Source organism: Adiantum capillus-veneris, chromosome 27 (assembly GCF_014529385.1).
Source record: "Adiantum capillus-veneris isolate H3 chromosome 27, ASM1452938v2, whole genome shotgun sequence".
Taxonomy (NCBI): domain Eukaryota; kingdom Viridiplantae; phylum Streptophyta; class Polypodiopsida; order Polypodiales; family Pteridaceae; genus Adiantum; species Adiantum capillus-veneris.
Window position 1 is genome coordinate 129,842,578 of NC_140957.1, and position 14,436 is coordinate 129,857,013.

At 44.3% G+C, this 14,436-nt stretch overlaps 1 protein-coding gene across 4 annotated transcripts in view; it reads left to right on the forward strand.

Moving 5' to 3' along the window:
- The first annotated feature begins 4,166 nt into the window (after window positions 1–4,166).
- LOC147422756 (uncharacterized protein YNL011C-like) overlaps window positions 4,167–14,436 on the forward strand; it is a 66,962-nt gene continuing 56,692 nt past the window's right edge. For 3 of the 4 annotated variants that reach the window (XM_086502933.1, XM_086502935.1, XM_086502934.1), the window contains exon 1: window positions 4,168–4,504. In XM_086502933.1, the coding sequence (XP_086359059.1) occupies window positions 4,294–4,504 (211 nt within the window). In that variant the 5' untranslated portion in view covers window positions 4,168–4,293. Of the gene's footprint in view, window positions 4,505–14,436 lie in introns of all 4 variants that reach the window. The other variant, XM_086502936.1, reaches the window with a different exon arrangement.

Genomic DNA, 14,436 nt, shown 5'->3' on the forward strand with positions numbered 1-14,436 from the left:
ATTTGTGGGTACAAGAAATCTACAGACCCACGTCTACATGATACTGCATGTAGTGGACAAAACCCCTTTGCCTCTTCTCTAGCTGTAGCACTTCACAACATCTTAACATCTTTTCACAGTAGATCTTTTCACTGTTCGTCTAACTCTAAACCCTAAACCATAAGTAATTCTTGCGTGGACTCGATCTAACGTAAATAAGCGTAAATCTAACTAAAAATAAACCTAAATCTAATTTAACGTAAGTCTACATCTAACCTAATCTTTAACGTCTTTTGGGATAGTTTCCTACGACGTTAAAACTCTCTTCTTCTTGTGTGTGTGTGTGTGTGTGTGTGTGTGTGTGGGTAAACCTAAATAAACCTAAGTCTAATCCAATATAACATAAATCTAAATCTAACGTAAATTATGTTATATTAAAAACAAAGAACTAAACTAACAGGGATTATAAGAACCTTAAAACTGATTTAACACATAATTTTTCACATAACTCGGCAAGAGTTGGCATTCTCATCACTAAAGATGTGAGAGTTAACTTCCGGCGGTGACGCTGCCTCATCTCCATCCACATCTGACGACAACAATTGGCCCTTTAGACCGTTCTTGCTCTTGTTACTAACTTTGAAGTTGCTGTTGAATGACTAGAGGTTGTCTAGATGGTCATTGTGTCGGGGATGTAGTGACTCTTGCCGCCCTGAAGATCCACCTTCTTCCCTATCTTCTGAAGACATTTCACCAGTACTTTTGGATCGACGGAGCCCACCATGAGTGAAGGCAGCAATACCCTATATTCCATTGAGGGCTTTCTTCACCCGCTTCATGCAGGCATCGCAGTCTATGGAGACCTAAATCTAATCTAATATAACGTAAATCTAAATCTAGCATAAATAAACGTAAATCTAATTAAAAATAAACCTAAATCTAATCTAATTTAACTTAAATAAACCTAAATCTAATTTAACGTAAGTCTACATCTAACCTAATCTTTAACGTCTTTTAGGATAGTTTCCTACGACGTTATAACTCTCTTCTTCTTGTGTGTGTCCGCGTGTGTGGAGGTGTGTGCCAATAAAAAGAGATAAATGGTATAACCTTTCTATCACCCATGCCAAGTATGATAGATTGGTTATGCCATTTCCCTCTTGAATAATAGGTCTTGAGTTCAACTCCTCATCGGCTAGATCTTTAGGTCTTTTAATTTTAATTAGTTTCCTACGACGTTAAATTAGTTTCTCTCTCAATGTGTGTGCGTTTTTTTGTTTATGCATGTTTTATCTCTCTTTTCCTCTCTCAATGTGTGCATTTTTTGTTTATGCATGTTCTCTCTCTCTTTTCCTCTCTCAATGTGTGCGTTTTTTGTTTATGCATGCTCTCTCTCTCTTTTCCTCTCTCAATGTGTGTGTGCATTCTTTGTTTATGTATGTGTGTGTGCGTTTTTGTTTATATTTGTACTCTTTCTCTCTCTCTCTCTCTCTCTCTCTCTCTCTCTCTCTCTCAAAAACACTATGTGTGTGTGTGTGTGTGTGTGTGTGTGTGAGAGAGAGAGAGAGAGAGAGAGAGGGAGAGAGAAAGAGGGGAAGGGAACATGAGAGTGAGGAGAGGGAAGGAGCATACCTGGCTCTCCTTCCTCTCCTCGTGTGTGTGTGTGTGTGTGTGTGTGTGTGTGGAGAAGAAAGAGAGAGAGAGAGAGAGAGAGAGAGAGAGAGAGAGAGAGAGGGAGAGCGTTACCTGCTCTTGCTTGAGGACGCCGAAAAACTCAGATCTCTGTTTTTTTTTTAGCCCAGCGGGCGTCGCTATGAGCGTCGCAAATTTACTTGTAAATTTGCGATGTTCATAGTGACGCCGGGATTTTTTTTTTTGAGCGTCGCTGTGTGAGCGTCGCTAATATGAATGGCCTTTTGTAGTGTGAGTGGGGAATCTTCTTCTTGACACTCTGAAGTAAGGACCCTTTGGCTTCTTCCACTTCTTGGGACTGGATCTCTGGCCGTCCAATGATTTGACTAAGATAGCTCAGCATTAGACTAGCCATCTCATCCTGGTTATGAAATGTTGTCCCTTTCTCATCATCGACCGAGCGGACGTGGCCTCGGCTCTTCTTGATTTTTAAACCCTAAAAAGGTGAGCTTGATTAGAGGCTTCAGGTTGTAGGGAAGTCTCCCCGGAGAGAAGCCTTGCCTTTCTGATATCTTCTAACTACTCATTAGCAAGGTTAGATTTGGCTTCGAGCCATCGGTTGTGATCATCCTCAGTAGCAAGCCCATTGGCTTTTTTGGAGGTAACCACCTGTACCTCTGCTGTAAGATGCAAAAGGTGTACCTCCCTAGCTTTCTTGATTCGGGGGCCTGAGGTTTTGATTGCTTTCTGGATGCTCCGAGCAAAGAGGTCCCACGCATTGTGTTTGTTGAGGTCGACATCTTTTGAGCTTACCTAGTGCTTTCTTGGTTATATTCCTGAAAAGAGGGTCTTTGAATAGGTGTGCCCCTGTTACTAACAATTTTTTTCCACCTCTTGGGGTCTGTTCCTCCCCTGTATTCTTCTTAAAATGAATGTGCAGAGGTATGTGATCCAATAGGCTTTTTGTTGGGACTACCTTCATCTCCATCAACGACGGTATCTAGTCCGCTTGGCGTGAGCAATAGCATCTATCTAGCCTGGAGGCAGTGCGGGCATACTGGAGGCTTGTGTAGGATAACTCGGGCGTGCTATTCCATGGGTCGATTTTCCATAAGTCGATCATCGCCCATTTTTCGCACAAACTTTGCCATTTAGACCTTTCCGAGCCAGCCAGCATACTAGAGGATCCTGTTCTATCCCTGCTCTTTTCTACCATATTGAAGTCGCCAACCAACAACCACTCACCTTCAATAGGAGTATCTCTAAGATGCATCCATAGTTTAGCTCTGACTTTTGCATTGCAAGGGCCTTACACATTCACAATGGTGAAGGGATACCCTTCCCATCTGATTCTAATCCCCAGGATCCTGCCGGATGGGTGGTTTAGAACCAACTTCGGCTCCAATTCTTTGTCTACAATGCTGAGGACGCCACTGAAACCGTTACTTCCTTCTCCATAGAATACTAGTTTCTTTCCTAGCGCCTGCTTTCTCTTACTATGGACATCTAAGTGGTGTTCCTGGATGGCCCAACAGTTGACTGCCTTCTCCTTTTTAATTTCCTCCCACAATAGGGTACTCTTCTTACGGGTTTTCAACCCCTTTACGTTCCAAGATTGGATAGTGAGAGACTCCATCATTAATGAGGGGTTCATTGGAAAAGAGGAACGAATTCTTTATCATCCGAATCATTCCCCCCCTACCTCTCGTTGGTCTTAGGAGAATCCGAGGATTCGAAGTCGTAGTGCTACAAATGGATTGTGCAGTGGGACAACGAACCCCCCTCCTTTCACCTCAAGTGTTCTCACGGCTTAAAATACTTTGGAGTCTCTTGCCACTGTCTTCACCCTTTTGGCTCTTTTCAGACTAGGAACTTGAACAGCCGTCACCGTTGTCACTGTCATAAATTTCGGGGTGGCAGCGGGAGTAATGATCTTATTATTATTGCATGCCCCACAATCGGAGATTCGTTGTTTGGGAATTGATTCCTCCACAATCTTTTCCTACATTTTTAAATCCATCATACCTTCTTTATCCTTCCCTACATTTGCCCCTTTGTTACTACCTCCTTGCTTCTCCAGCCCTTCCATCTGGGTTTCCATTTCGCTGGTGGCCTATGCTGCTGGAGCTACAGTACCATTAGACTTCAAGGGGCAATCCTTGGCGAAGTGTCCAAAGTTGTTGCATTCAAAGTATGTTTCAAAGTTGAGCGGAATAGTAACAAGCCCAGCTTCGACATTGATAACCATGTTCTTAGGTGACGTTTTAATTTTACTTGGAAAGAGTTTGAGAATGTTTAAAAACATTTTCTTACAAACTTTTTCCCAAGTTAAGACACAAACACCATATATGCTCCTACTTTTTGAGTCTGGATTTCTTCCAATTTACGTTATGGGCATGGAAAGGCTAGTAGAGTATATGGTAAAGATGAGTCAAAATCCTACTTCTTGAGTGTGGATTTCTTCCAATTTAGGTTATGGGCATGGAAAGGCTAGTAGAGTATATGGTAAAGATGAGTCAAAACCCCTCGCATTGACTTCCTATCGCATTGACTTCCTAAAATTGCATGGGAAGCAAGCTTGAAGATCTTGAGCTTGGTAGCTGAAAGAAATTTCAGTGGGCGCGGTACGGAAAATGGCGTGGACAATGTTGCGAGACATGTAGTTGTCGGGAGAGGTGGAGGATGTACTTTCTTGCAGCTCATCTACATGCTGCACTATGCTTTCAAACGGAGGCAGCAACAACAGGGATTGCGACCTGCTCATCCGGCAGAGCATCTGGTAGACATCCAGCACCCCTTCTCAGCATGCCCATCAAGAACTCCATCGCGCCTGTGAGTCCTCGTGCCCAAGCAGACCACAGCTCATCACCCCCCTCAATGCTCGTGTTTTCAGGTAATATAATGCTGCTATTGTACTTTTTCGTTTTTGCCATTGGACTCATGTGCACACTCAAGTAATTGCTAGGATGGCATGCTGAAATATTATGCACCAACAGTTAGCAACATGTTGACAGTGTTAACTTTGAATCCTTGAATCTAATCACTCAGCATCAGAGCAAGGGAAGGGGGGGTGGAGGGATCCTAAAGATCCTAGAAATAAGATCCTTCTTCTAGTTAAACTTTCTGTGATGGGCTACAAACATCGCTTGCTATGACGGTGGGTGTCAGGGGTGACACGTGATACAAGAGTCAGATATCACACTAGCATAATCTCCACTTCTTGCTTGGTTGCTCAGCTACTTGATTCTTGTCTTACTCGAAGAATGTTCATAACCCTTACTTAGAAGCTAGAGAGAAGTGAAGGTTATCTAAGAGAGACCTAGAGAGACAGCTAGAGAGAAAACATGTACAAACTGCACATCCTCGTGCTCTCAACCTAGCTGTACCGCTAAAAACTCTTTTGCTGCCACCAATATCTGCCTGTTGCGTGGCCAGCTGCCCCTTCATCACACCTGCCCCCATTTGCTGCCTATCCCGTCCTCGCAGCTTCTTGCGCTCGCAACCACCTACCGCCGCCCCCACCCTCACAGTTGCTTGTCGTCGCCCATCTTCATAGCTGCCGCCAACCTTATCTCACCTCTAGTGTGACAAGTCAATGCCATGGCAACAGTTGGATGGACGCCTGGATTTTGTGATGACTGTTGACGTGGCAGATTTCTGGATTTTGCGCTTGCTGGCGACGTGGCATGCTGTATGGATTTCAGCAAAATTCGTCGGCAATTTTTGGGAGATTTGGGCGCCAGCTTTTAGTAGTTGATGCTTTTGATTTTAAGTGTAGGATTAAGTGCTTTTGGCATACCTTGTACTCTTTATAAGTGCCCACAAGCCACTCTTTCGAGGGCATCTGGATGCAGAGTCTCGGAGAGAGTTAGACCCTTGAGAGTCGTACCTTTGCGAATCAATAATAAAGAAATACCGAAAGGAGCGCCAATCTTTGGGGCCAATGCATCTTGGCTCGGAACTCCACTACGCCGTGTCGTCTCTTCTTTTCAAGTTGTTTTAAAGTACTAAAACTTTTGCCAAGTGTATAGATTGCAGTTATCTCTGTCTTTCTGTTCGATCACTCGTCGGAAGTGATTACAGTGGTATCAGAGCTTCAGGCGTAGGCTTTTTTGAAAGAATACCGGTCCCATCAAAGAGCAGACAAAGCAAGATGGTGCTTCCAAATTGTTTATCAAAGAATCTGTGTCCTTGCCCCGGACTTACTAGCCACTCCCACCCTTACTCTATCGTGCATCGGGCGCTTGCCGTCTTCAAGATTCTAGCCATAGTATTTTTTGAACGTATGTTCAAACTTGGTTCACAATAGAGCGAACTGTTAGGTGCAGCGGAATGAATGTTTGAACTTTGCTCAAGATGAGTGCTCCGAACTGTGCTCAAGGTTCCTTTTGTTCTTATGGAAGGGTGAGCCTTCCGTTCTTAATGAGAGAGTGCAATGATCACAAACAAAGTGAATGGACACTATGCGTGCAAGTGTATGGGACTGAGAGATAGAGAAGAGAATACGACACCAGAGACGTTGTAAAACCCTCCTCCAAAGGCCCCACTCTCTATGGTGAGAGCGGTCTACTTATGATTGCACAAATCTCTACAATGCTTGGACTTGCCGACGATGTCGACGACGATGAGGACGATGACGAGACTGGCTGAAATCTGAAAACGCTAATGGCTGAAATCTGCAAATCTTCTATCGGCTGAATTCTGACTCTATGTCGGAGACGATGTCGATGGCGACGATGCGACGACGACGCGCTGACAACGCAGATGCTGAAATCTGCGTTTTCCGGGCTGAAACTGTAAACCTTGCGGAAACTGATCGTGCGGCGAGGAATTGTTGCGGGAAGGTGAGATTTGCGAGGTTCGGGACTTGATATATGGTGTCTAAGGGCTGAAAACTGAAAACGCTGAGGTTTCTTGATGATCCATCGCGGTAAATCTGCAAAACGCTGGGGCTGATCTGCAAATAAAAAACGCTAGGGCTGAATATCTGCTCTTTCGGGGAAATCTGCTAACGCTAGGGATGATCTGCTATCTACTGTCACCAGGAATCTGCAAGTGCAAAAACGCTGGCTGATCTGTGGTTCTGTTGTCGCTGGGAATTTGCAAATGCAAAAACGTTGGCTGATCTGGGGTCTTGATGCAAAACGCTAGCCTCTCTGCTGTGTAGCAAAAACGCTAGGCCTTGCTGGGGGTTCCTGTTGAGAAGGTGCCTGTTGAGCGGTGCTCCTGCTGCCTCTTCTACCAGAAAGTGCTAACTCTAGTTTGCTTATATACAAACTTACTCAATTTGCCCTACCTACTTCCCAACAAAAGTCACTTAAATTAATAAGTGAAAAATGTCAAAAATAGGCCAAATTCACTGGAAAATTTCCCTGAAGGATTCTGATGGATTCTGATGGAAATGCTTGTATCTACACTAAGTGACTGGTCATGCACGGTCTGCAAACAGACTCACAAAAGTGCCAGATCACTTCTAAATCTAGACTGACTGGACTGACTGAACCCTTGTCGTGCTGTAGCTTGTCCACGGACACATAGGGTTGGATGTGTCACGTGACATCCCCTCCTTTTCAAAGTGAGGTATTGGTACCGAACTGTATGGCGCCGAGGGAGATCGCCAATAGCATCCGGAATCCTGGAAGGGACTCTTCGCCGGCCCACTCGGATGTATGGGTCGTGCGGTACTTGAACTTCATAAAGGTCTGCAACGCTTGCTTCTTTGGGCCGCGCCGAAAGCGACACAAGGTCTTCTGTGGCTCCTTCAATGCTTCAACTTCGTCGAGTGTCATGCTTCTTTCTTCTTCAAGAATCTCTATGTCTGAAAATTCTTGAAACCACTTCCAACACAAAAACATGAACATACCCATTCCATGTAAAGTGAGTGGAGAAAATCTTGTCTTCCTCAAAGACTGTGCATGCAACGTAGATGAACAAATAACGGAGTGCCAAACCGTTCACCACACATACGCAAACTATGAGTTCGAATCTCTCTCTGCGGATCTAAAGCAATCAACTGTGGCAATTCACAACGGAAATGCCCATGCTTGGTGCTCATACTTTCATGTGCTCTTTCTACAACTGTGTCGTGCCAAGGAAGAGACATGGAATGTGACGTCCTTGAATGCAGCTTTTCATGAACAATCTGCATACATTCGTGCTCATTCATGAGTGAAACGTGCTCAACGTACAATATGTCATGCCTAGTAAAAGGGATCACATAAAGACGCTGACTAAAATACAGGAAACGATCACGAATAAAACACTCGAACAATGCGTGCGTATGAATCATGTAAACACATAATACTTCCTGTGAGGGTTCTTTGGACCGAAGCTTGAGAGCCAAGATCGGTTCTTCTTGAAGGGGTTCTTTGGACCTAGGCTCAAGAGCCAAGATCGGGTCGTCGTGATTGATCGTCTCTGCAATGAGGCTAGCTTCACTAGAGAAAGTATCGACTAATATATCATCCTTCTTGTGAACAATCACATCTTCTTCATGCAACTCATCATGCTTGTGAGAAATCACATCTTGATCATGCAAATCATCATGCTCGTGAGAATCACATCTTGATCATGCAAATCATCATGATTGTCATTATCATTCAAATCATCATGCTTATCATCATGCAAATCCTGTGTGTCATGCTTTGGAGAAGAAGAGACTGAGAGAGTCTCCTTTTCCCGAATCTCTTGCATCTGTGCCTGAACTTGAGAAAAGAGTCGCAAGAACTCTTTCATGTGCTGGTCGCTCTTTTCTTTTCTTGCTTTGTTCTCGCGATCAAATTCTACTTGTCTTGCTTTGTTCTCGCGATCAAATTTGGCTTGACTTTCTTTGTTCTCGCGATCCAATTTGGCTTGTCTTTCTTTGTCTTCCAAGTCGTACTTACACTCTATGGCTGCCATGCTTTCTTCGTATTCACGATCTATGTTTTCCATTTCTTCTTCGTAGGCCTTTCTGTCTGCTTCTCTTTCTGCTTTTCGTGCTTCGCGTTCGAACTTGTTGTCCATAAACAACTGCGTCAAATCCTCCATAGGAGTTAGTGCAATCCTTGGCGTATATGGGGAAGAGGGAGGGTCGGAAAAACCTCTTGGTGGAGAAAATTCTTCTTCGCCTCTCTCATGCTCATCACCTCTAAGCGAAGTATCCATTCCGCTTCGAGTGATGACCATACACTTGATCTTGGGTTCTTGTGGTCTTGGGTCGTAAGTTCACGAGGAACTTGAGTTCTTGTGGGTCTTGGGTTCTTGGGTTCTTAAGTTCACGAGGAACTTGGGTTCTTGGGGGTCTTGGTTCTTGAGGTTCTTGAGGGTCTTGAGGTTCTTCTTTCGCTTGCAATCTGTGTTAGAGAAGGATCTTCTCTTCACCCGACTTCTGCTCTTTTCCGCGGGCGCACCCCTTAGCGGCCTTGCGCTCACACCAAGGTTGCTTTTTCCCACCTCACGTCGATTGGCCGGCCGCTAAGTGCACGGTCCGCTCTCAAAGAGTGAAAAGAGGCACAAGGGGAGGCTGGACAAGCCCTTTTTTCCTGGGATTCTTGTCACTCTTCAAAAACACGATTAGGAATCGACACGCCCAAGCGAACTTGGGTTCGTGGGACCGCAACAAGCAAAAAAAATCTGTGGTTCTTGTGGTTCTTTCCTTGAGTGCTACAGAACACTGCCAAAGCTTTGATACCAATGTTAGGTGCAACGGAATGAATGTTGAACTTTGCTCAAGATGAGTGCTCTGAACTGTGCTCAAGGTTCCTTTTGTTCTTATGGAAGGGAGAGCCTTCCGTTCTTAATGAGAGAGTGCAATGATCACAAACAAAGTGAATGGACACTATGCGTGCAAGTGTATGAGATTGAGAGATAGAGAAGAGAATACGACACCAGAGACATTGTAAAACCCTCCTCCAAAGGCCCCACTCTCTATGGCGAGAGCGGTCTACTTATGATTGCACAAATCTCTACAATGCTTGGACTTGCCGACGATGAGGAGGACGACGAGACAGGCTGAAAACTGAAAACGCTGATGGCTGAAATCTGCAAATCTTCTATCTGCTGAATTCTGACTCTATGTTGGAGACGATGTCGATGGCGACGATGCGACGACGACGCGCTGACAACGCAGATGCTGAATCTGCGTTTTCCGGGCTGAAACTGTACCTTGCGGAAACTGACCGTGCTGCGAGGAATTTTGCGGGAAGGTGAGATGTGCGAGGTTCGGGACTTGATATGCGGTGTCTAAGGGCTGAAAACTGAAAATGCCGAGGTTTCTTGATGATCCATTGCGGTAAATTTGCAAAACGTTGGGGCTGATCTGCAAGTAAAAAACGCTAGGGCTGAAAATCTACTCTTTCGGGGAAATCTGCTAACGCTAGGGATGATCTGCTGTCTACTGTTGTCGAGAATCTGCAAGTGCAAAAACGTTGGCTGATCTGTGGTTCTGTTGTCGCCGGGAATCTGCAAATGCAAAAACGCTAGCTGATATGGGGTCTTGATGGAAAACGCTAGCCTCTCTGCTGTGTAGCAAAAACGCTAGGCCTTGTTGGGGGTTCCTGCTGAGAAAGTGCCTGTTGAACGGTGCTCCTGCTGCCTCTTCTGCCAGAAAGTGCTAACTGTAGTTTGCTTATATACAAACTTACTCAATTTGCCCTACCTACTTTCCAACAAAAGTCACTTAAATTAATAAGTGAAAAATGTCAAAAATAGGGAAAATAGGCTAAATTCACTAGAAAATTCCCCTGAAGGATTGTGATGGGAATGCTTATGATTATGCTGTGTGCAACCAGAGGATATGCATCTACACTAAGTGACTGGTCATGCACGGTCTGCGAAGAGACTCACAAAAGTGCCAGATCACTTCTAAATCTAGACTGACTGGACTGACTGAACCCTTGTCGTGCTGTAGCTTGTCCACGGACACATAGGGTTGGATGTGTCACGTGACACGAACACACTTTGGATCTCAAGGATGTTCTCCCATTTGTGCTAAGGTCTTTCTTTCCGTCTTGGAACAGTTGGCCGATCATTACATGCACGAACAAAATAGTTCATGTTCATTCTAGCAGTATGCTAATGGTACTTGACCTGCTTATGGAGAAGCGTATGCTACAACCATAACTTGCTATTGTAGTAGCGTACTTGATGATCATCGAGCATCAGAATATCCCTTCTTAGTAGAGAAACTTAGAGCAACCGACACATCTGAAATAGAGATTCTCGTGTTGGAATATCATTGCGCGCAAAACGACGCTCAATAGAGGCATCTCAAATGCCAATCCACTTCCTAAAAATGAAGTTGACTCATCTCATTCGGGTTAGGAGAAAAAAATTCGACGTGCAGTCGACTCACCTTGACAACAAGGTCTGCATCTTCATGCGTTATACATGTACTTGAAAGTGTACATAATACTCGTGTTGTATTGGAGCATTTGTGAACGCCGAAGATTTCTTTCCTTTCAAAAGATTCTCAGAGCGAACACGCTCAACCAGGTGATTCCTCGACTTGGTTCCAGAGCAAACCTACTCATCAGATAAACTGGGATTTCAAATCTGGAATTCCACGAGCATAGACCGTAGCCAGCTCTTGCTCCTGCCCTCATAAAGAGTGTTCATTCACTTTTGTAAAAGGCACTACCTTATCTTCCCTTACCGGGTAAGGGGGGTGTACATAGAGAGTACTCATGCTTAGTGAAAGCTCGGAATGGTTTCTCCATAATGTCCTACCCGCACTTGTAGGTAATCTGTGGGAGAACTACCGGATACCAGATCAATTACTGACCTTCCGAATGTTTAGCAAACCAATTCATCTAATAGAGCAATGTTTTAACTTGATCCTACTCTCATAAACACTCGAGAGCGATCGTCTTGGTTAGGCATATGCATACCTTGTGCAAAAAAGAAAATGCACTTTATGATTTCTTCAAAGATGTAACTTTGATTAGAGACTTATCCTCTCACTTAAAGTTTGAGGGTCTTCTATTCAAAATCTCAGGAGTTAGATTGAATTCCTTTACTCCAAAACTTTCTCCGGATAGCAACATATCCTTCGAGGAGAGATAACAAAAATTTGATGTTTCTAAGTTCAATGGTTCCCATCCCACTCTGGGGATTAGATGTTTCGTACAGTAAAGTGTACACTTTCAGCTTGCATGGCTGACTCTACCATCCGCTTCGAAGTATCTTGCGGATGCGTCTACGAAGGTCGGATAAAAGTCCTTCATGAACTTCTTCGTTTGTAAGGTGCAGCGGAATGAATGTTTGAACTTTGCTCAAGATGAGTGCTCCGAACTGTGCTCAAGGTTCCTTTTTGTTCTTATGGAAGGTAGAGCCTTCCGTTCTTAATGAGAGAGTGCAATGATCATAACAAAGTGAATGGACACTGTGCGTGCAAGTGTATGAGACTGAGAGATAGAGAGAGAAGAGAATATGACACCAAGATCTTGTAAAACCCTCCTCCGAAGGCCCCACTCTTGTCGGCCAGAGTGGTCTACTATTGATTGCACAAACTGGTACAATGAAGATGCATATGACTGATGCAAGTCTAGGCTATGTCGATGTTGACGACGGGGATGACGAGACCGACGCTATGGCTGAAATCTGCTACTCTTTATCTGCTGTCCAAAAACGCTGATAGGCTGAATTCTGCTGCGGCTGAAAATGCAAGAGAAAACGCTGCCTTTGCTGGTCTTTATGGCTGAAAATCTGCGGGTCCTTAGGGCTGAAAACTGCAGGTCTTTAGGGCTGAAAACTGATGGTCTTAGGGCTGAAAACTGATGGTCTTCATCTGCTGAAAATCGCCATGGCTGTGGGTGGTCCTGATATGCTGAAAATGCCAGCAAGGGAAGTGGTCTTTGGCGATAGCTCCTTGGAGGAAAAACGCTAGGGGTTGGGACTGTATGGCGATGAGGCTAGGATGAGAAAACACTAGTGCTATGGATGTCTGGCGATGAGTATCTTGCTGAGGAAACGCTAGGTCTGGGGATCATCTTGCTTGGAGGGATTCGCCACCAAGAGGTTCTTGTTTGAGAAGTTGCCTGTTGAGCACTGGTGCTCCTGCTGCCTCTTCTGCCAATTAGTGCTAGTTTAGGTTTGCTTATATACAAACTTACTCAATTTGCCCTACCTACTTTTTAACAAAAGTCACTTAAAAATAATAAGTGAAAAATGTCAAAAATAGGTAAAATAGGCTAAATGCATTGGAAAATTCCCCTGAAGGATTCTGATGGGAATGCTTATGATCATGCTGTGTGCAACCAGAGGATATGCATCTGCACTAAGTGACTGGGCATGCACGGTCTGCGAACAGACTCACAAAAGTGCCAGATCACTTCTAATCTAGACTGGCTGGACTAATTGAACCCTTGTTGTGCTGTAGCTTGTCCACGGACACATAGGGTTGGATGTGTCACGTGACATCCCCTCCTTTTCAAAGTGAGGTACTGGTACCGAACTGTATGGCGTCGAGGGAGAGCGCCAATTGCATCCGGAATCCTAGAAGGGACTCTTCAGCGGCCCACTCTGATGTGTGGGTCGTGTGGTACTTGAACATCATAAAGGTTTGCAACGCTTGCTTCTTTGGTCCGCGCCGAAAGCGACACAAAGTCTTCTGTGGCTCCTTCAATGCTTCAACTTCGTCGAGAGTCAGCTTCTTTCTTCTTCAAGAATCTCCATGGCTGAAAATTCGTGAATCCACTTTCAACACAAAAACATGAACATACCTATTTCATGTAAAGTGAGTGGAAAAAATATTGTCTTCCTCAAAGACAGTGCATGCAATGTAGATAAAAAAATAGACGGAGTGCCAAACCGTTCACCACACCCATGCAAACTATGAGATCGAATCTTTCTCTTATGATCTAGAGCAATCAATTGTGGCCATTCACAATGTGACTTCCATACATACATACTTTTCAGCTTTTCATGAAAAATCCGCATACATCCGTGCTCATCCATGAGTGAAACGTGCTGAACATACAATATGTCATGCCTAGGAAAAGGGATCACATAAAGACGCTGACAAAAATACAGGAACTGATCACGAATAAAAAACTCGAACAATGCGTGCTGACAAATCATTCGAACACATAGTACTTCCTGTAAGGGTTCTTTGGACCTAGGCTCGAGAGCCAAGATCGGTTCTTCCTGAGAGGGTTCTTTGGACTTAGGCTCGAGAGCCAAGATCGGTTCTTCGTGAGTGATTAAATCTGCAATGAGTTTAGCTTCACTAGAGAAAGTATCCACTAACTCAACCTTCTTGTGAACAATCACATCTTCTTTATGCAAATCATCATGCTTGTGAGAAATCACATCTTGATCATGCAAATCATCATGCTTGTGAGAAATCACATCTCGATCGTACAAATCTTCATGCCTGTCATTGTCATCCAAATCATCATGCTCATCATTATCATTCAAATCATCATGCAAATCATGTGTGTCTTACTTTGGAGAAGTAGAGACTGAGAGAGTCTCCTTTTTCTGATTCTGTGCAAAGTGCACCTGCACTTGAGAAAAAAGTCACCACAATTCTTTCATGTGTTGGTCGTTCCTTTCTTTGATAGCTCTGTTCTCGCGATCAAATTCTACTTGTCTTGCTTTGTTCTCTGCTTGTCTTTCTGTGCGCTCACGATCCAATTTGGCTTGTCGTTCTTTGGCTTCAAAGCGTGCTTGCTCGCGCTCACGCGCTATGGCTGCCATTCTTTTTTGGTGTTCGCGCTCCATTTTTGCTTTTCTTTCTGCTCTTCTTGCTTCGCGTTCTAACTTTCTTTCCATAAACATCTGGTCCAAAGCCTTCATAGGAGTTAGTGCAATCCTTGATGTAGATGGGGAAGGGGGAGGGTC